The following is a 21770-nucleotide window of genomic DNA, read 5'->3' as shown; positions in this document are numbered from 1 at the left end:
GATAATCCTCAACCATCGATCATGTTTTAATCTTGGTCGTTGGTGCTCCAACAGAGGATTATAAGAGATGGTTGATGTGGTGATGGAGAGTACACTTGAGCAGTTTGATTTCTTGGTAGATCGATTTCCAGAGTAGCAGAAGTCAGTTGTCGGAGAGAGCTAGAGATCGAAGCAGTGAGTGAGGGAAAGAAACAATGAGATTAGACGAAGTATTCCAGATCCAATAAGTGCATTTGCAGAGAGGCAGAAGAGCCACAAAGAAGCTGACGCAGGGGTAGTGCAGCAGCTTCTAGAGGCAAGTTCAATTTGTTGAGAGGGAAAGACGTCTTCAATTTCAGAGGTCGGGAAGGAGTGGCGGAGAGGCATCTTTCCAGCCAGCAGAGAGCAAAAGGACTTCATCAGAGACCAGTCAGAGGCTTGACGTCAAACAAGATGCGCAGAGCAGTGCAGAGGTTGAAGCAGAGGGTTAGAGGGTCGAGTTTCTGAAGGCAAGTTGTGTCAGGATTGCTTGTGGGGTGAGGAAATTCCTTAGTAGTTTTTTGCTAGTATTTCTCTCTGTAGGATTGCTAGATTTCGACATCCAGTTGTACTCAGAATTTCTCACTGCTACATAATAATAAAACCCTCAACTGTTGCACCAATTTTCCTGGATTAGGTTTTTCCAAGGACATTTGTCCAAAAATAAATGTGTTAATTTTATGTGTGTCCCAGCATTTCTTAGCTTCCATCGTTTTATTTTTTCGCAAAATTTTATTTGTGAAGGTTGCAGTGTATTTATTTCGATATTTGTCGTAGCAGATAAATTGTTAATTAATTGACAATTAGGAGAAATAATATCAATATTTGTAATAGGGTTCCAGTGTAGAAATTTTCACACAAGATGCCTACCTCAAGACACTAGCTAACCAAGATGGTACTTCCAATAGGAGTTCAAGTTCAATTTTACATACTGAACCTTGGTTTTCCCATTATTTAAGGCCAAACCTAGCCACCCCACCTCCTTTGTACAATTCTCTAAGAAGAGGAGCATGATTATTTAACAACTTCCCATAACAAAATCAACTTTGCTAGACACATATTTGTCTATGCAACATTCTTCCATAGCCAAAGTATTATTAGACAAGCTATCCACAACAATATCAAGTTTCAACCATTCAAGCACCACATTTGACAATGCAACATTCTCCCTCTACTACTACAGCCCTCACCCTTCATCATACTAGAGCACATTGCAACTTCTCACTGTACTAATAACCCTGCCTCATTACTGATAAATTGTTTAAGTTCTTGGTAGCTTCGGAAGGTCTTCTACATCAGCTTGGTGCCCTAGGATGTAGAATATGGTTGATTGCCTCTTTAGGTGTTTGCTTGGTGGAGTAGGTGATTTATGACTTAATTTCTTAGTCTAACTTAGGAAAAGTACAATAATAAAAGTCAATTAATTATTTTGGACTATTAAATCAAAGTACTAAGGATAAATAATAAAATTATTTAAGTGACTTAGATATGATCTTAACCGTTGATCTCAAGTGAGGCGAGATTTAATCTCGGCCATCAATCACTTAGGAGATTAGAGTTGGGGATTTGGCTTAGTGAAGTTATAGAAGAAGCCTAATGGAGAGGCGAAGATACAACACAGCTACACAACATTGAGAGAGTGATTTTCTCAAAGGAGGAAGCGAGTTTCTCTAAAGTGGGAGGCTCGGCTAGACTGAACAAAAGGGAGGAAGAGTGCATGGAAATTTCAAGAGTATTTCCAGGAGGCCGAGTTCAGGAAATCGAGAGGCCAAGCAGCTGAAGTGCAGGGGAGGCTGATTTGTGGAAAGGTCGATTTATCCAATAGGCTGATTTCCTTGAGTGTGCAGGGGTCGTACAAGGAGGAAAAAAGAGGGTCGATTTGTTGGTGCCGGACGCTGAGTTCAGGAAATCAAGACACCAAGTAGTTGAAGCGCAGAGGAGGCTGATTTGTGGCGATGCCAATTTACCCAACGGGCTGATTTCCTTGAGTGCGCAGGGTTCATACAAGGAGGAAACGAGAGGGTCGATTTTTTGGTGCCGGAGGCCGAGTTTTTAAAGGGCCGAACTCTTCAAAAGGTCAATTTTCAAGTGGGAAGAATTCCTTCGGCCGATTTTCCTAGTGAGGCCGAAATCCATGGGCCGATTTTCTCAATGGGGCTGAGTTACAGGGTCCAATAGTGCATATTTATGTGTATTTTCTCTATGGGTCTAGGCCCACATTTTCCGGAGAATTTTAATGAAGGAAAATTGTTATGGGTGTATGCTTACTGTTGTGATGTGATTGATCTCTCAATTTTATTTTTTTCTGCAAATTATTTTTTTTGAAGTTAAATACCAGTGATTTTATTTTCCAGCAATTCAGAATTTTAATTGAAGTAATAAAATAATTTTCTGTGAATTAAAATCATTGAGGTATAAATAAATCTGGGCTGCTAATGAAAATAAACATAAATAGCACAATTTACTTGACAATGCCATTTTATTATATAGGTATATTTCAAATAAATATACAATACATGATACCCTTTTTCAAGTGAATAAAAAGATTTATTCTTCAATTCATGATCAACTTCAAAATCAACAATAAAAATCTCAGTACCTGTTGATGCCTGGTCCACTGATTCAAGTACTGGAATGCTGATAAAATAAGAAGAAGCCCAACCAAAACTGCTCGAAGGTCCTGCCAGTTTGCACTTTGTTTAAAATCCACTCTCTTGTATAAATGCAAATGAAATTTTAGGTGCTATGTATATGCACAATCCACCCAAACTATTTACTCTATCCCCATGGTATTCCATCTTTATAAAACAATCTTTTAAAAAGAAAAGTGGACTCACTGTTTTGTAACCATAGTAGGCCTGATAATAGCGAGCAGTGTTATAGAAGACCTGCAACCACATTAACAAAATTAAATAAAATACTTCCATGTAAACCACTACCAATGATGACAGTTGGACTGTAAAGTACTGCTCCTGATCATTAATAAATATCTTAAGCACTAAAAATTACTAAATACTAAATATCAGTATTCTTTATAATTATAACTGTGGCAAATTACAAAAATGATTTTATTGAAGGTGCAACTTATGGACCAAATGAGTCAATTTTCCGTTGCTAAGAGGAATAAGTTTGATCATACAGCTAAGATTAATGAGACCTTTTCAATTACATTAAGGTAATATTACATATTTTAAGTCATTCCACATTTCTATACATTTTTAATTTACCTTTAGTGTATGAAACAAATTATCTATGCTAGCAAGGAAGACTTTACTTTAGCAACTTATCATATTGCCATGAAGTCGTTTTCAAAATTCTAAAGGAAAAATAAATTTGTGATCTGTTAGGTATTGTTAAAATTCACAATAACTATTCTCAGCCCCACATACTCTATGATATGAACAAAGTTCATTATCACACAGAATATTTCAAACATCTGGAATATATGAATATCCATCATAGGATAAATCATATCATATTTAAAACATCTGGAATATATGAATATCCATCATAGGATAAATATAATATGATTGTTCAATGAGGGCCCCGTATATATACTAAGTGGGATGCCCTTACATGAATAGTCATGTCCCGACTCCCAACTAATAGACATGTATTTTCATAATTATTTGTTATAAATTTTAATTATCATTATTATTTATTGATATATTTATGTTCATAACATTGCTTTCCCTTTAGAAATGTTTTGTCTTCAAAGCATATTTGATGAAAGGCTTGATATCTTTTTCTCTCTCGTAGTCTCTTTGCATCATTTCCAATTCTTGCAACTGTCATATTTGATGATACAAGACGATATGAACTTCTAATTGTGGTACAAATTGTCACACTGTGAAATGATCTAACCATCCCAAATCAATCTTCTGTGGAACCTTGTGGTTATTTAATATCTAGGATGAATTCTTATCATAAGACTTAATTTCACTAACATCAATATTTTTTGGAACATAAGTTGGTTGTTTCTATCATATATGATGTTCATACGTTGATTGATTAAGGTGCCTACTTCTATGATGAGGATGTTGATAAGATATTTTTGTAACCTATTTTTCCCTTGTCATGTGTTGAAAATTGGCAGCTCACAAATGAATTTCCTTAAATAAAATTTCATTTCTGACAATTTTGGAGTGACTTTCTAAAAATAGAAAGTCATGTCTAGCATCTCAAGTATGACTTTCCAAAAATAGTAAATCACCTTGTATCAATTGGTAATCAAATATAGTTGATGGAAAACCACTCATCATTAATCAATCCTAATAGTTCAATTTTGACTTAATTATCAATATTATCATTATCCTTATGATACTATGATATTATTATCAAAAAGAAATTCAAGTCACCTTACCTTCATACTTCGCACCCCTCTCTCCTTAATGTCTCACATGACTCAATGTCTCTCTCTTTCTATGAATGGTGGTGGACAGAATTCAGGGCAGCTATGTATGGTGGTCAGTATGCATCTGCATCATCGTTTTATGGGGGTTATGTATGGCAGTCGGTATGCACCTGAAGTGACATGGCGGACAGAATTCAGGGCTGTCAAAATTCGTGGATGGTAATACACAATTAAAAAAAAAAATAGTCACTGTGGACTTGATTAAACTTGATAAAAAATTTGGTGTACGGTTGGGGCATGATGATATGGTGACCAACAGATGCGCTATACAAACACGTACATGTAGAAATTGGTATGAATTGCAACTGATGTTGGTAGTACGAATTGCATTGACAGTGTACGGATTATGTGGTGGTTGAAACATGTGTAGAATTCTCATTGTAGATTAAACTGATTATGCAATGTACTAAAGAAAAATACTTAATCTACTTCTACAATCAAACTTGCAGAAGCTTAATCGATTTTGAGCAGGATCAAAGTTTCAAACAGAACACATATAATTGAGAAGAAGAAACAATCAAACATGAAACACAGAAGAGTACTCTAGGGAAAGCCTCAGCTAAAAACCCCGCTATCTGTATTATCATACAAGTGGAAATATCTCAAGATTACACAAAGCTTTAGCTCACAAGCTATCTAGCTCTCAGTACAATCCCTCACTGCTGCTCATACACAGAATAGATAACACATATGCCTTCCTTCAATCCTCCAAGCCTCCTATTTCCTTGCGTTGTTTCTCCTGGGTGATCCAGCTGTAACCTGTGTGATTCTCACCTCACACACTGCTCTAACCTCTGTAGAAACTGCGCAATCCTCAAGGAATGAATTCCTTCTGCATGCAAGAGATATTCTCATAGGAATATTCTAGCAACTGATAGTACACTATCCCTACCTTTAATCTCAACTGGGTCTTTCTCTGAACTGACATGCATGAGTTATTTATGAGAGAATATTCAGTTATCTGGAGAACACTAGTTGCATGCATGCATGCATTAACTGACTGAACTCACAATTAGTTCCTCCAACTGTTTGGAACTAATTTAACTGGACTTAACTCAGTTAAATGAGCTAACTAATTACAACTCAAATACAACTCATCATTATCTCCTTAATTAAGGGATAACTTCCTCAATCAAAGGGATAACTATTGCATGTCTTCACAAAGACTTCATGTTTGAATTTCACCAACTAATTAACTCAGGATGAATCAATAAATTATTTTTCAAACAGTTGGTGAGACTAAATTCGAATTGTAATTCTCAATTTTAATTCAAGGACAAATTAAAATTGGAATATATCCTGAAATGCTATCTATAGTGTTGACCACTACATGTCAACTTCCCATAGCAGTACACCCCCTTTTTTTCGCAAAAGGGATAGCGCTTGATTGACGTGTCCGTGCCATTGGACAGTCATCGTCGACTTGATCAATTTATGTTGTAAACCCAGTCTGCATGTGTGAATTGTAAATAATCTTAGGAGAGCTGAGTCATGTATGTAAATTGCCTAGGTGGACCTAATTTTATAGTGATAATCTACGTTCCGGAAGGTTTTTTGTCTCACCGATCCATGATCGGCAGAGTTTTCCTTCAGCCTAACCCCAAAGCCGGAATGAATTTTGTCATCAGAATCTTAGAGGAATCCTAGTGTGTTGATCTGTTAGATTATATTTGGTCGCAGAACTGGGTGGTCTATGATGGTCTATGTCAAATGGGGTTTTCCCCCTTGAGATGTAAAATTGTAAAAGTCATGATGTAAAGTGTCTTGAGGGTTAGAAAATGTTTTAATCCCCTCTTAAGTCCTAAGTCCTAGGTCCTAGGTGATTTTTCCAAAGGCTAAGTTCGAGGATCCAAAAATAAAAATTAAAAAATTAAAAAAATTAATTAATTAAAAAATAGATAAAAATAATAATAAAATTTTAAAAATGATTAAAAAATAATAATAATAATAAATAAAATAAAATAAAAGAAATTAAAAATTTTAAAAATAATAAAATAATAATAAGTCAAATTTTTGAGTAAATAAATGCAGAATTTTAATTTTTTAATATATTAAAATGCATTTAAAAATTCGACAGATGAGATTAAAAGAAATCTTGATCCTCATCGACGGTCGAGATTAGTTTGGCATGGATCACTCGAACTAGCTGTTGGAGATTTTTCCATTAAATAGGGTGCTAGGGGTCATTTGAAACCAGATTCGATCTGTGAGTCTTGTGCTGAAGAAAGCTCTCCTGTAAACTTTTTCTAGTGCTAAATAAGAAAGACTTTGGGGTTGAAATCATGCTAGTGTTACTCTATTGAAGTGTTGTGAGCTATTTTATTTTCTGCATATTTTAATTTTCAGCCATTAATAACAGCGTATTGTAGAGTATTGTTGAACACAGGTATCTTGTTCACTTGCTAGGGTTTAAATGGTATTAAAATTTCTGAAGTAATGGCAGGTATCTCCATTGCTTCTGAGATCTAGTACTATTTTTCTCTCTTTATTGATGGTTGAAGTGAGCTGTGCAGGAAACCCTTATTGAAGAAGATCAGTGGGCGTTTCGAGAAGTTCTCAGCTGAACCAGCCAACTCCCACAAGCATTCTCTTGCAGAGCCCAGCTAGTTTTGATCCTAGGTTTATCATTTAAGTTTGTTTTTCTGAATTGCATGAGAGGTTTCTGAAGTTTTTCATAGTAAATCTGAAATTTTGATAATATTACTGCTGACTATGATAAATCTGGCTGTTTAAGAGTCAAAAGTTGTAAATGGTATTTAGCTGATCTAGGGTTCTAATTTTGTTTTATGCACATATCATTTTTGGGTTTTCGGTTCTTTGTCATTGCAATTTGCAGGTATACGCTTTGAGAAATTTGCAGGGTTTTATCAGGCAAATTTGGAGCAGGGAATTTCAAATATTGATTTTGTGGAGAGATTCAGTGGTTTTTCTGGGCAATCTGTTTACTGTTGCCTGGAGTCTTCAGATTTTTTGGAAAAAAATTAGAAATTTTTTTTGGATCTGCACTTCTCCATTCACCACTGTCAAACCTGCACCCCTGTGTTATTCATATACTGTTCTCCCTGCAAACTACAGTCACCATTTTCTTTACGCTGCTTTTCAATCCTCCGTTCCATTTCAACAACCCACAAATGCACATATCATTTTTCTGTCGGGCAGCATTCAACTCTCAGCATAACCAGCGTGCTGCCATCTTCCTCCTACGCAGTCTAAAATCACATTTTGCTTTCAAATTCGGAATCATAGCATCCAGGCCCGCGTTTTTGCTGAACCCTCCTAGCGTCGCTGCTCCATCTGCTTTTTTTTGGCTGCCATCCGACCCTTCGAAGCTGCGTCTGGCTCCCATCAATACAATCCTCTTTCAAAACGTTTCCCTCAGCGCAGACCGGGCATTCAATCCGCACCTACAACTGTTTGTCGGCTTCAATCTGCGCATTCGCTTCATTGCAAACTCCGTCGTCACACCTGCGTTGAACCCTCTCCATTGTGCGTCCTCATCACCTGTACGTTGTTGCCTCCAACTCCAAACCTTCAACCATTGATTCCTTCACACTGCAACTGCGTCCTCCTTGTGCCACGCACATTCTCAGCGTCTCAAAACGCAGTTTTCTGCTCACTGCTTGCACGTCCCACGCTGTTTCAGCTGCAGTCGTTTCTCTCTCCCTTCTCAACACAACGCCTCCCGTGGTCTTCCGTTGCCCAGCCACATGTGCTTCATTCCTACACTCTCACTCACGCTACTCCAGTTTTGTTATCCATCCGTTGCTTAAGAATTCACCTGCAAAACAAATCCTCGCAGTTTTCTCTGCCCACGTCTGCCCTCATGTGGTTCCTCACTGCGTTTACCTGCACACAACAAATGAATACACAGCGAAACGAATAGAGTTCTTTTTTTTTTGTGTATGCGTACGTAGGTTTTGAGGTAAGCTTTTAATTTTATGTTTATTTTGTAAATATGTGCATTAAGTTAGGTTTTTTTTTTTTGTTTTTAAATGTGTTTTAATATATATAAAATAAAAAAAGGGGGCCGTAAGAATTTCGATTTTCATTTTTACTATTAGGTATTAGCTTTAGATTTTAGTTTTAGATTTTTTTTTCTTTAGACTGTTATTGCCTTTTAGTTATGTTTCAAAAATTAAAATTTTATAATTTTTGTTTCACATAAAAAGTTTAAGTTTTAGATTTTTACTTTATGTTTTAGATTAGATTATATTAAATTTTATTTTACAGTTTTATTTTAAAGTTAAAGTTTTAAAAATCATAAAAAAATATAAAAATTAAAAATCATAAAAATTATAAAATTATAAAAGACATAAAAATTTTCTTTTCTTATAGTTTAGGTTTTGAGTTATATATATATATATATATATATATTTCATTTTTTTGTTTAGTTCAATTTTTGGACTTAAAGTTTCATTTTCATTTGAAAAATATATTAAAAAAAAAAACATATATATATATATATATATATATATTTGGAAAAAAAATTTGTCATTTTCAGTCTTGGCTCAATATCTTTTCTGCTGAGGCTAAATTTTGATGTGGGATTAATGTTTTCGTGTCGTTAAATATGCTTGAACGATCATTCAAAGATTAGTCATATGAATGTGATCTCTGGTTAAAATTATGTGGTTATTTAAAAGCACTTTATCTTCTGAATTTTAACTGCTAGAGTATCATTAAGCCTTTATCGATCAGCTCGCATTTGGAAAAAGTTAATTTTTTGTTTGAGTTGTTTAATGGTAAACGATTGTTAATGAGTTCATATTCCTGCAGCATCTGACAATTAATCGTTTATTCATTCATTTCATAAGGCACTGGTCCATTAAATTAATAAAATCAATTTAGTGTTGGTTTCCCTTCGTGTCTCCCAACCCATCTGGTTCACGGTTGGTCATCCATTTTCCTACAGGGTCTACCCCCCTTAGCCGTGGGAGACAGGCTTAAACGGAGAGATCGGGGATCAGGGTGACAGCCCCCGGTCTGAGCGTTGTCGTGACAATTTGTGCGACAACATTTTTTGGCACCGTTGCCGGGGATAGAGTTTTTCTGGTCCTGGGGTTTCAACGACATTTATCATTCTTTCATCTTTCGCATATCTCATTTGAGCTGGCAGAGCCAACATTTTTTGGCATCATTTGGATCTTTTCATCACCTTATCTTTCGTCATATCAGCAACTTCTCTTCAAATCGTTTCATGTTTGGGTGGCGACTCCATTTTCTTATTTTTCCCAGACAAGAAGCCTCCTTCATATTTGCTTATTGGTTGCTTTTTGGATCCTAGAAATAGATTCATTGTTCAAGTGGCGACTCCACTTCTTTCATCTATTGATTTTCTTGAGCAAAGATCTATTTCCATCATCCATTTGATCTCTTATTATTCATCATGGATTATTCGTTTAAACCATGTCAGTTCACTGATGTTCGCCATGATATTCCGGAGGTGGCCATTTCTAAATTACCTGTGTTCTCGGGTGGTGATTCAGTCGCTGTTAAAAAGCATCTAGGCTGGTTTACTCATATAATGATCATGTATTGTAGATCTCCTCAGTATAATCATGAAGATGTCAAAATGCGTCTATTTGTCCTTTCTTTAGAAGATGATGCTTTGAATTGGTTTAATAGTTGTCATAAAGATTCCTTCACTTCTTTGCAAGACATTGTCGATGTTTTTAAAGATAGATATGGTGATCCAGATAGCTCGCCTTGTGCCCCTAAAATTGTGCAACAGAATGAAAGTAATCCTATAAAAGGTTCAGCTGTCAATGAAAGATTTCAAGACAAGGCTTCATATCAGAACATGCCATCCACTTGTACCATTGCAGATCATAGTGGAAAAGTAGGAACAAATTGTAAAAACAGTGTTGACAAGGAAAAGGAAGATCATAAGCAAATTATACAAGAACTAATGCTGCTGGTAAAAAATATGGAGATCAATCAAACTAATTACGCCAATGATGTGAGAATTTTATGCACCCACCTGGAAAAGCATAATAGGGAGATAGAGATCATGCAAAATCAGCATACTAAGGAAATTGAGGCCATGAAGACTAATCATGACACAGAAATTAGTTTTATGCAAAGCAAGTTATCAGGCTTAGAGGAAAATATGACGACCATGCAAGCAAATCATAATAAAGAGATAAACTCTATGCAGCATTGCTTGATGACCATAAAGGAAAAGGACGATAGAGTAATAAAAGATATGGAAGCTAATCAGATATGTCTTCAGAATAAGTTACTGACCATGGAGGAAGACCATGCCAGGGAAATCAGTGCTATAAAGGTTGAGCACTCTAGTCAGATGGATGCCATTAAAATACAGTTTCAGAAATTTCAACAGCAATCGGAAGATGAAAGAAACCAAGGAACGTCAATAGATCAGGAGCCTCCTTATCTGTTACAGCAAGCTCCATCTTGTTATGAGGTTCTTTGTTCCATTGAAGGTGACCTGGATAAAAGGGAAGTTAATAATCAGATTGATGCTCACACAGTTAAACCACTAGTCATTGAAGATCAAGTTATAACTCATGGCACCTGTGAGATTGGTCCATCATCTTTGACAGGGCAGATGCAGGATGAAGAAAGACATGTCACGCATATCTTACATACTTCTTCTGATAGCTTTGAAGCAAAAAGTTCCACGTCATCAGTAATACAGCCTGCCACAAAGAAAAAGCGCAAGAGAAAGAAAATGAGAAGATTTGATGCATCAGACGGCCGCGAGCAGCTTGATTTTCGGATAGGAAAAAGTCCTACCATATGCAAAATTGGACATGGTACATCCGACAAGCAGCCCACAGATTTGCCTGAAAGCAGGCAAATGCTCAGTATACACTATATTGAACACATCTGATGCCATGGGGCATCCTTTGTATTTTATTTCTAACCCTACTCCTGGTTATTTCAGCGTTTTATTTCTGTTTTAGGATTAGATTTACTTTCCTTGTTAATAAATCAAGAGCTTATATTTTTCATATGCTTAAATGTTATATGATGATTTTTGGATGGACGCTACTTATTTCTGTTGTGTGTTGCGTGGATGCAGATTCTGGATTCTCACATTCCTACAGTGCAGCAACGTGTCCCCAAGTGGAGCCAGATGTTGACCACTACGTGTCAACTTCCCATAGAAGTACACCCCCTTTTTTTCGCAAAAGGGATAGCGCTTGATTGACGTGTCCGTGCCATTCGACAATCATCGTCGACTTGATCAATTTATGTTGTAAACCCAGTTTGCATGTGTGAATTGTAAATAATCTTAGCAGAGTTGAGTCATGTATGTAAATTGCCTAGGTGGACCTAATTTTCTAGTGATAATCTAAGTTCCGGAAGGTTTTTTGTCTCACCGATCCATGATCGGCAGAGTTTTCCTTCAGCCTAACCCCAAAGCCGGAATGAATTTTGTCATTAGAATCTTAGAGGAACCCTAGTGTGTTGATCTGCTAGATTATATTTGGTCGCAGAACTGGGTGGTCTATGAGGGTCTATGTCAAATGGGGTTTTCCCCCTTGAGATGTAAAATTGTAAAAGTCATGATGTAAAGTGTCTTGAGGGTTAGAAAATGTTTTTATCCCCTCTTAAGTCCTAATTCCTAGGTCCTAGGTGATTTTTCCAAAGGCTAAGTTCGAGAATCCAAAAATAAAAATTAAAAAAATTAATTAATTAAAAAATAGATAAAAATAATAATAAAATTTTAAAATTTTAAAAATAATTAAAAAAATAATAATAAAAAATAAAATAAAATAAATTTAAAAAAATAAATTAAAAAATAATAAAATAATAATAAGTCAAATTTTTGAGTAAATAAATGCAGAATTTTATTTTTTTAATATATTAAAATGCATTTAAAAATTCGACGAATGAGATTAAAAGAAATCTTGATCCTCATCGACAGTCGAGATTAGTTTGGCATGGATCACTCGAACTAGCTGTTGGAGATTTTCCTTTAAATAGGGTGCTAGGGGTCATTTGAAATCAGATTCGATCTGTGAGTCTTGTGCTGAAGAAAGCTCTCCTGTAAACTTTTTCTAGTGCTAAATAAGAAAGACTTTGGGGTTGAAATCTTGCTGGTGTTACTCCCTTGAAGTGCTGTGAGCTATTTTATTTTCTGCAAATTTTAATTTTCAGCCATTAATAACAGCTTACTGTAGAGTATTGTTGAACACAGGTATCTTGTTCACTTGCTAGGGTTTGAATGGTATTAAAATTTTTGAAGTAATGGCAGGTATCTCCATTGCTTCTGAGATCTAGTACTGTTTTTCTCTCTTTATTGATGGTTGAAGTGAGCTATGCAGGAAACCCTTATTGAAGAAGATCAGTGGACGTTTTGGGAAGTTCTCAGCAGAACCAGCCAACTCCCACAAGCATTATCTTGCAGAGCCCAGCTAGTTTTGATCCTGGGTTTATCATTTAAGTTTGTTTTTCTGAATTGCATGAGAGGTTTTTGAAGTTTTTCATAGTAAATCTGAAATTTTGATAATATTACTACTGACTATTGATAAATCTGGCTGTTTAAGAGTCAAAAGTTGTAAATGTTGTTTAGCTGATCTAGGGTTTTAATTTTGTTTTATGCACATATCATTTTTGGGTTTTCGGTTCTTTGTCATTGCAGTTTGCAGGTATATGCTTTGAGAAATTTGCAGGGTTTTATCAGGCAAATTTGGAGCAAGGAATTTCAAATATTGATTTTGTGGAGAGCTTCAGTGGTTTTTCTGGGCAATCTGTTTACTGTTGCCTGGAGTCTTCAAATTTTTTGGAAAAAAAATCGAAATTTGGTTTTTGGATCTGCACTTCTCCATTCACCGCTGTCAAACCCGCACCCCTGTGTTATTCATCTACTGTTCTCCCTGCAAACTGCAGTCACCATTTTCTTTACGCTGCTTTTCAATCCTCCGTTCCATTTCAGCAACCCACAAACGCACATATCATTTTTCCGTCGGGCAGCATTCAGCTCTCAGCATAACCAGCGTGCTGCCATCTTCCTCCTACGTAGTCTAAAATCGCATTTTGCTTTCAAATCCGGAATCATAGCATCCAGGCCCGCGTTTTTGCTGAACCCTCCTCGCGTCACTGCTCCATCTGCTTTTTTTTGGCTTCCATCCGACCCTTCGAAACTGCGTCTAGCTCCCATCAATACAATCCTCTTTCAAAATGTTTCCCTCAGCGCAGACCGGGCATTCAATCCGCACCTGCAACTGCTTGTCAGCTTCAATCTGCGCATTCGCTTCATTGCAAACTCCGTCATCACACCTGCGTTGAACCCTCTCCGTTGTGCGTCCTCATCACCTGTACGTTGTTGCCTCCAACTCCAAACCTTCAACCATCAATTCCTTCACACTGCAACTGCGTCCTCCTTGTGTCGCGCACGTTCTCAGCATCTCAAAACGCAGTTTTCTGCTTACTGCTTGCACGTCCCACGCTGTTTCAGCTGCAGTCGTTTCTCTCTCCCTTCTCAACGCAGCGCCTCCCGTGGTCTTCCGTTGCCCAGCCATGCGTGCTTCATTCCTACACTCTCATTCACGCTGCTCCAGTTTTGTTATCCATCCGTTGCTGAAGAATTCACCTGCAAAACAAATCCTCCCAGTTTTCTCTGCCCTCGTGTGGTTCCTCACTGCGTTTACCTGCACACAACAAAATGAATACACAGCGAAACGAATAGAGTTCTTTTATTTGTGTATGCGTACGTAGGTTTTGAGGTAAGCTTTTAATTTTATCTTTATTTTGTAAATATGTGCATTAAGTTAGGTTTTGTTTTTTTTTTGTTTTTAACTGTGTTTTAATATATATAAAATAAAAAAAGGGGGCCGTAATAATTTCGATTTTCATTTTTACTATTAGGTATTAGCTTTAGATTTTAGTTTTAGATTTTTTTTTCTTTAGATTGTTATTGCCTTTTAGTTATGTTTCAAAAATTAAAATTTTATAATTTTTGTTTCACATAAAAAGTTTAAGTTTTAGATTTCTACTTTATGTTTTAGATTAGATTAGATTAAATTTTATTTTTCAGTTTTATTTTAAATTTAAAGTTTTAAAATTCATTAAAAAATATAAAAATTATAAAATTATAAAAGACATAAAAATTTTCTTTTCTTATAGTTTAGGTTTTGAGTTATTTTAGTTTAGATTTAATTTTAGAAGTAAAAAAAAAAAAAAATATATATATATATATATATATATATATATATTTCCTTTTTTTGTTTAGTTCAATTTTTGGACTTAAAGTTTCATTTTCATTTGAAAAAAAATATATTATATATATATATATTTGGAAAATTTTTTTGTCATTTTCAGTCTTGGCTCAATATCTTTTCTGCTGAGGCTAAATTTTGATGTGGGATTAATGTTTTCGTGTCGTTAAATATGCTTGAACGATCATTCAAAGATTAGCCATATGAATGTGATCTCTGGTTAAAATTACGTGGTTATTTAAAAGCACTTTATCTCCCGAATTTTTAACTGCTACAGTATCATTAAGCCTTCATCGATCAGCTCGCATTTGGTAAAAGTTAATTTTTTGTTTGAGTTGTTTGATGGTAAACGATTGTTAATGAGTTCATATTCCTGCAACATCTGACAATTAATCGTTTATTCATTCATTTCATAAGGCACTGGTCCATTAAATTAATAAAATCAATTTAGTGTTGGTTTCCCTTCGTGTCTCCCAACCCAACTGGTTCACAGTTGGTCATCCATTTTCCTACAGGGTCTACCCCCCTTAGCCGCGGAAGACAGGCTTAAACGGAGAGATCGGGGATCAGGGTGACAGCCCCCGGTCTAAGCGTTGTCGTGACAATTTGTGCGACAACATATAGCAATGCTATTTTTAGCATTTCTTGTTGCTATTTTCAACAACATGTAATGTTCCTCCTTGAATGATCGGCAGAGGGACGACTCACTAGCCCATTTTCGACTACCATGGGCTAAACTTGCAACAAAGAAATTAATAAAGGGAGATCAATTAATAAATAAATGTCATGCGGCCAAAATAACTTTATAAAATGATGTTATAATGTGACAAAGACAAAAGTGATGGGAAAACATTAGAAAACAATTAAAATTTAAAAAGAGCCAGAAAGAAATTCAAAATTGCAACAAAGGGGGGAAAATTGGAAAAAGGAGATTGAAAGGGAGGAAATTGATTTCCCTCCCATGTTTTCGTGAATTGTTTTCTCTTGCCAATGATTTTTCGTGAATCATTTCTCTTGCCATTGATTTTGAATTTTTGAGAGCTTGGAGCTTCAGCACTTGGAAGAAAACCCTTTGACGGAAGACTACTTTCTGTGAACGATCATCCACCTTAACTGGTATTGAGGAAAGATCATTCAGAGCTTTCGTTGGAATTCATTGGTGAAAACAATCTTGCATTACCAGGGCCAACAATGAATTAATTTTACATGCAAAGCTAATTTCACTTACCAGAGATGAAGAACTTTTGGTATGGGTTATTGATTTGATTAGTGGGAATGTTTCCCTATCACATGAAGCAACTTCTTCAGCAGTTGGATGCACTTCTCTCTGTTGGGCGCATTACCAAATCTCTGTGGGCGGAATCTTGATAATTGGGCGTATTTCCTCGCAGATTGGGCAATAATTTGTGTGTTGGGTGCACTCTCTAGACCCTGTGAGCGATATTACAAAAGCTGAGTGCATTCTTTTGTAGTTCTGGGAGGATATGTGTATGTTGGATGCACTTCCCATCCATCTCTGGATCACACAAAGTGTTGGGCGTTTTTCTTACCCAATGGACTGATATTTCAATGCCCAAAGGTTGTTTTGTTGTGTAAAATAATAACAGCCACCAGATCGCTCTTAGAAAGGGAATTATCTCACTGTTGTGCGCATTTTGGAAGGGATTTTAACTGCTAATTGTGATGGATCAACTCATTTAGGAAGCCAGGCTACCAAAACAGTGTTACAACTTACAACTGTTGTAGATGAATGCATGAGGTTGTGAAGGGCGTATTGAAAAGCTGGGGACATTTACACGTGGAAAAAATGGGATGTATCATCCAGAAAATAGTGTAATCAGCCATGCAAGAGCAGATTTGTTCTCTAACAATCATCATCAGCGGTCCAAGGGAGCACAGGATCGATTTCTAATACATGGGTCTTGGAATTACATCTTGCGAAGAAATAGGAACTTCCAAACTGTGATGACAGCTTCAAAATCCTTTCTCATGTACTCAGATCTCCATTTCCAAGCATGTAATTAGATTTTATAGTCAAACAAACTTCAGATCTGCAATATTATTGTTATTACGTGTTTTTAGAAGTATTAGCATTGGTATTTTTACATATGTTCCTTTGCATGCAATAGAGTTATTTTTGTATGAACAACCATCTCAAAAATCTTCAAATCAATCACCTAAACCAAATCAGCAAAGCAAGAAAACAACAACAAAAATTGGGGCAGATTTCCAGTGATCTTTACAGTGGTATCAGAGCTGGTAATCCTGCCAGCTTGCAGGTTCAGTGATTGATGTTTCCAGAAGACACGGAATACGTCACATACCAAAGACAAAGGAGAAGGGGAGGTAATCCTTTTGCAACAGAATTGGATTCCGAAGAAGGGGAAACATGGGAGACATGAATTGACAACCAGGAAATAGTACCTTGGACATATTGAACCATCTAGCTCGAGGACAACAACAATTGGTTCAGTTGATCTCACAGCTGGTAACAAACAACCAGAAACAACATGCAAGTAATGTTGGGAATCGGGAGGCTTACAATCTAGATTTGATTTCTCTTTTTTTATAATTGTTTGTGAAATTTGTTGGTTTCTTATTAAGTTAATTAGGTTCTTCTTCATCAAACAATTATCAAACGTACAAAACATGAAGATCATAAGAAAAACAGTGAACACAAGATATAGGCTCCAAGCCGGGGCAAAACCCCTCCAAGGGGAAAGCCTAGAAAAATTCTCTTCTTATAGAATCAGATCAAATTGAGATGCCCAAGACCCGTGACCATAAAGACTGATTTTCTAGATGCCAAGTCAAACCCTCCTTCACAGCAAATCCATCAACAGCAAGAGACCAACAATATGTACAGCATCAGAAATGAACCTTCAACAACAGATGTACCAAGGCAAAAATTCCACAAATTTGAGCTTGAGAGAAACCCTTATTCACTTTGTTTCCGCCTCACTTGCACACCTAAGTTAATGTAGGAAAAATCTTCAACCCCAATAGGTGTGGCTTTGGTGGCAAAGCTCAAAGACGGGGCTGTCACCTAAGAGGTGAATAGCCACATTTCACTAGGGTTGTAACTTTTCAAAAAACAAAGATTATAAATATATATAGAAAAGAAAAGCTTATAAAATAAAATAAAACAAAATAAAGTTTAAAAAAAAATTATAAAAAAGAAGAAGAGAGTTTAAGAAAAAAACAACAATTGTTGAGAATATAAAAATATAAATAAATATATATTATAAATAAAAATATGTAAATAAAATAAGTAGAGATAACTGTTGAAAAAAAAAAGATGAATAATCTAAGTATGAAGGAAGAAAAGATGCGTTCCACACAACAATCGTTATTTTGGACTAAATGTCCATTTTGTCTGGTCATTATTGGATACACTTATATTAAAAAAAATTGCAATTTAAAATGTCTAGCGTGTGGAAGATTATTAAGTACGGAAGAGAATAATGATAATGAACATATGCAAATAAAAATATTAAAGGAAGAAATTGCAAAACTTCAACAAAAGAATGAAGCATCAGAAAAGAAATATAAAGATCTCGAAGATCGGTTTCATGAAAAATCAACAAAAAGCAATGAAGAAATTTGGCATCTAAGGGACCACAATGAGAAATTACTTTCACAGATAAAAAAATCCAAGGTTAAGAAACAAAGACTAAAACAAGAAAAGGAAAGTTCTGATAAGGAACTAAAGGAGAATCTATTAGAAAAAGAAAAAGAAAATTTGTGCCTAAAAACCCTTAATAAAAAATTATTAGAGCAAATAAAAAAATTAAAAGATAAAGAGAAAGATACTAAGGACAAAGTCAACGATTTAGAAAATGGCAAATTTTCTAAGTTGCACGAAACGGAGAAACGGAAACGAGTTTCCGAAATGGGAAGCGATACGAAACGCGACCTCCCCAAATTTTGGAAACGGGGAAACGCGAATATATATATATATATATATATATATATTAAAAATATTTAAAAATTATTAATATATATATGTGCAATCATAAAGCATTAATGATACATTTACATTATATGATTATAATTTATTACATTTAAACATTAAGATTAAATTTACATCACATTTACTCATGAGTCATGAATAATCACATAATGAAAATAAAAATATAGGAACTGGAAAATCCAAAATCAGCCTTTATTTATATTAGTATATGAGGCTGCAAGTACAATAAAGACTATAAGGCTGCAAGAACTATAGAGACAAGTCACAAAAGACTAATCCTCATCATAACAATCCTCATCAAAAATAGAAGCAGCAAAATGCTCACTGCTGAAATCTACTTTTCTCCTGCTGCTGAAATCTACTTTGCTCACTACTCAAAACACCCTAGCTGAAACAACTGCCAGTCTCCAAGAGAAACGACTTGCTGAATAGTGTGATGAGAGAATGAGACAAACTGCTCTTTTATAACTTTAGAATAGGTTTCTAGAACATCCTGGAAACCCTAAAAAAAATTAAAAACAAATTAAAAAAAAAAAATTAAAAAACAACTGTTTTTTTGGGGAAACGTGGCCCGTATGGCCTGGAAACGCGTTTCCGGCCGTACGGCCACGTTTCCGTTTCGGGAAACGTGGCCATACGGCCGGAAACACGTTTCCAGGCCGTACGGTACGAGGAAACGCGTTTCGTTTCGTTTCCCCTGGGGAAACGACCCCTAGGGCCACGTTTCCTGCAACTTAGCAAATTTTCATGTCTAAGGAATCATAACCAAGCCTTACTTATGCAAATAAAGAAGCTTAAAAGTGACAAGAAATCACTAAATGACAAATTAGAACAAATTCAAGAAGTAGTATCAAAGTCTCCAGTCGTTTCTGTCCAAGTTGAAGATAAAGAAACAAATACCTATCTAGTCAAAACCGTAACTCAAGCAGAGAATAAACCTAGTGAAGTGAAGACACATGCAGAAGTTGCAGTTCAAATGATGCACATTCCAAATGATGATTCAATAGCCAACTCAATAACAACAACGCCTGAAAGAAATCAAGAAACAACCACTAACATGATAAGGGAAAGTCCAACTAGAAGAATTATTTATCGACATCTGAATCACAAGAGCAAATTCTCTAATCAATCTACGTACCAATATCACTTAGAACATAAACGATAAATTTATGTTCCCAATAATACTGAAGTTTGCAGAATCCAATCCTACGATAACTATTCATCACAAATTTCCAGAGATCAGAAGATTAATCAAGGATGGTCTGATCTGTTCTCAGTATGACAACTTTGTCTATCACTCAGAGCATCATATCATCTTGTATCAACAAATATGAAAGTTCAGAGACGAGAAGATATTCTCAGTAAGCTTTAAGGACAAAGCTTCTTGAAGAGAGAGGCAATGTTATGAATATAATTCATATAAAAATAATAAATAATAATTAATTAACTAATGGTTAGTTAGTTAGTAATGAAGAGGCATGTCGAAGAGACATGACCATTCATAAAAGGGCACCTGCCTAGGGTATATAAGCAGGCCCTCATACTCATTTGTAATCATCTCATATCTTACATCAATTCAATATACAATATTCACTTTAAAGTTACATGTCTTACAATGGACATTTACGGCCTTGAATTATTTTAAAGATTTTTGTTGCGTATACGACTCTTGGTTGTTACATTGGTAGCAAAGCATATATGAACTTTGTTTATTACAAAGAAGAACCATTCAAAATCATAAGGTGTTTGTATCCTAAAGTGTTCTTGGTTTGATTTTAGTTAAGTGCCTATCTAAGGTGTTACTTCCTCTCAACTCCTTCAACTTGGTAAGGACTAGAGATGGTTGCAAGAAGGCTAGGATGAGGAAGTAAAGGATTCATTAACGATACCAGAGCATCAAAAGGTATTTGAAGACAGCATGATCCAGTTAGAGGGTAAAATCCAAATTAGAAAAGTCCACAAATATAATTGATGACATTCTCTCTCATGCAATATAACTGAAGATCAAGCATGGAGGCTACAACTTCATTGTACAACAATAACTTATTGATGATAAGGGTGTGGAAAATGAAATCAAACCATTAGAGGTGAAAACATGTTGACACCCTCATTACAAAGAAAACCAACTAGAAAGACAAGAAAATGCACATTGGCATCACCAAGGAAATAGATCGAAGAATCAACAACACTCATCGAATGTGGAATTGAGGAACAATTATCTACCTAGATATTATCAAAGACCAACAACTACAAAAAATTGAAAAAGAGAGAAAATAGAATGGAACAAAAGGAAAAGAAATTACAATTGGCTCAAGTAAGAAACAATTATGGATAGATAGATAGTCAAGAATGGAAAAAAGAGAACAAAAAATTGAGGATATCCTTATGGCTGGCTTCATCAGGTGTAAAATGTTGAAATTCAGTTGCAAGATAGAATTTCTAGTCTTGCTAATTACTTGTGAAGATGTTTAGAGTTCTTCTTAGTCTTTCTTTATTATTCATCAAGCAATTACCATTCAAATACAAGAAAATAGAGATTATAGTGCACAAGAGACAAGAGACACTAGAGATTAGGCCAATGGCCAAGGTAAAACCCATAAGGGGAAAACCCGTTAATCCTTTCCTTATAGATTCTTCATCAACAAGAGATCCAATCAACTATCCAGTGATCCAAGTGCCAAGTCATCCCTCCAAACTCTACCATGATTTGTCCTATCACATGCCACAAATCTCCTTTTGCTTCACACCATTACATTTGTCACAGGCTCACAATATAGTGAGACTTCGCATCACAAAGAGATATGCCACAGGCTCACATTACAGAGAGATCTACCACAAACTCACATTATAGAAAGATTTGCCACATGCTTGCATTATAGAGAGATATGCCAAAAGTTTGCTTTACAAAGAGACTACCACAAGTCCACATTACAGAGAGATTGCCACAGGTCCACATTACAGAGAGACAACCACAAGTCCACATTACAGAGACGCTGCCACAGGTCCGGATTACAGAGAGACAACCACAAGTCCACATTACAGAGAGGCTGCCACAAGTCTGCATAACAGAGAGAAGGTGTCATATCTTGATCAAATACCCAGAAGAAGGTGCCTCAGATTCCATACCACATATCTGAATTCCTTTCCACATAAGAGACTGAAATTGATGCCAAAA

At 35.7% G+C, this 21770-nt stretch overlaps 1 protein-coding gene across 1 annotated transcript in view; it reads right to left on the bottom strand.

Annotated features, from left to right (window-relative positions):
- Positions 1-2572: 2572 nt before the first annotated feature.
- The window catches only part of LOC149251453 (dnaJ protein ERDJ7-like), a 145209-nt gene continuing 126011 nt past the window's right edge, over positions 2573-21770 (bottom strand). The window contains exons 5-6 of the mRNA XM_089453891.1: positions 2856-2906; positions 2573-2698 (exon numbers count right to left, since the gene is read on the bottom strand). Coding sequence (XP_089310017.1) covers positions 2573-2698; positions 2856-2906 — 177 coding nt within the window. The remainder of the gene's footprint in view (positions 2699-2855; positions 2907-21770) is intronic.

The sequence above is a fragment of the Pinus tabuliformis genome, chromosome 7 (assembly GCF_031772625.1).
Source record: "Pinus tabuliformis cultivar Carrire ecotype Pingquan chromosome 7, CPIR1, whole genome shotgun sequence".
NCBI lineage: Eukaryota > Viridiplantae > Streptophyta > Pinopsida > Pinales > Pinaceae > Pinus > Pinus tabuliformis.
This window is presented reverse-complemented; position numbering and strand designations above follow the sequence as displayed.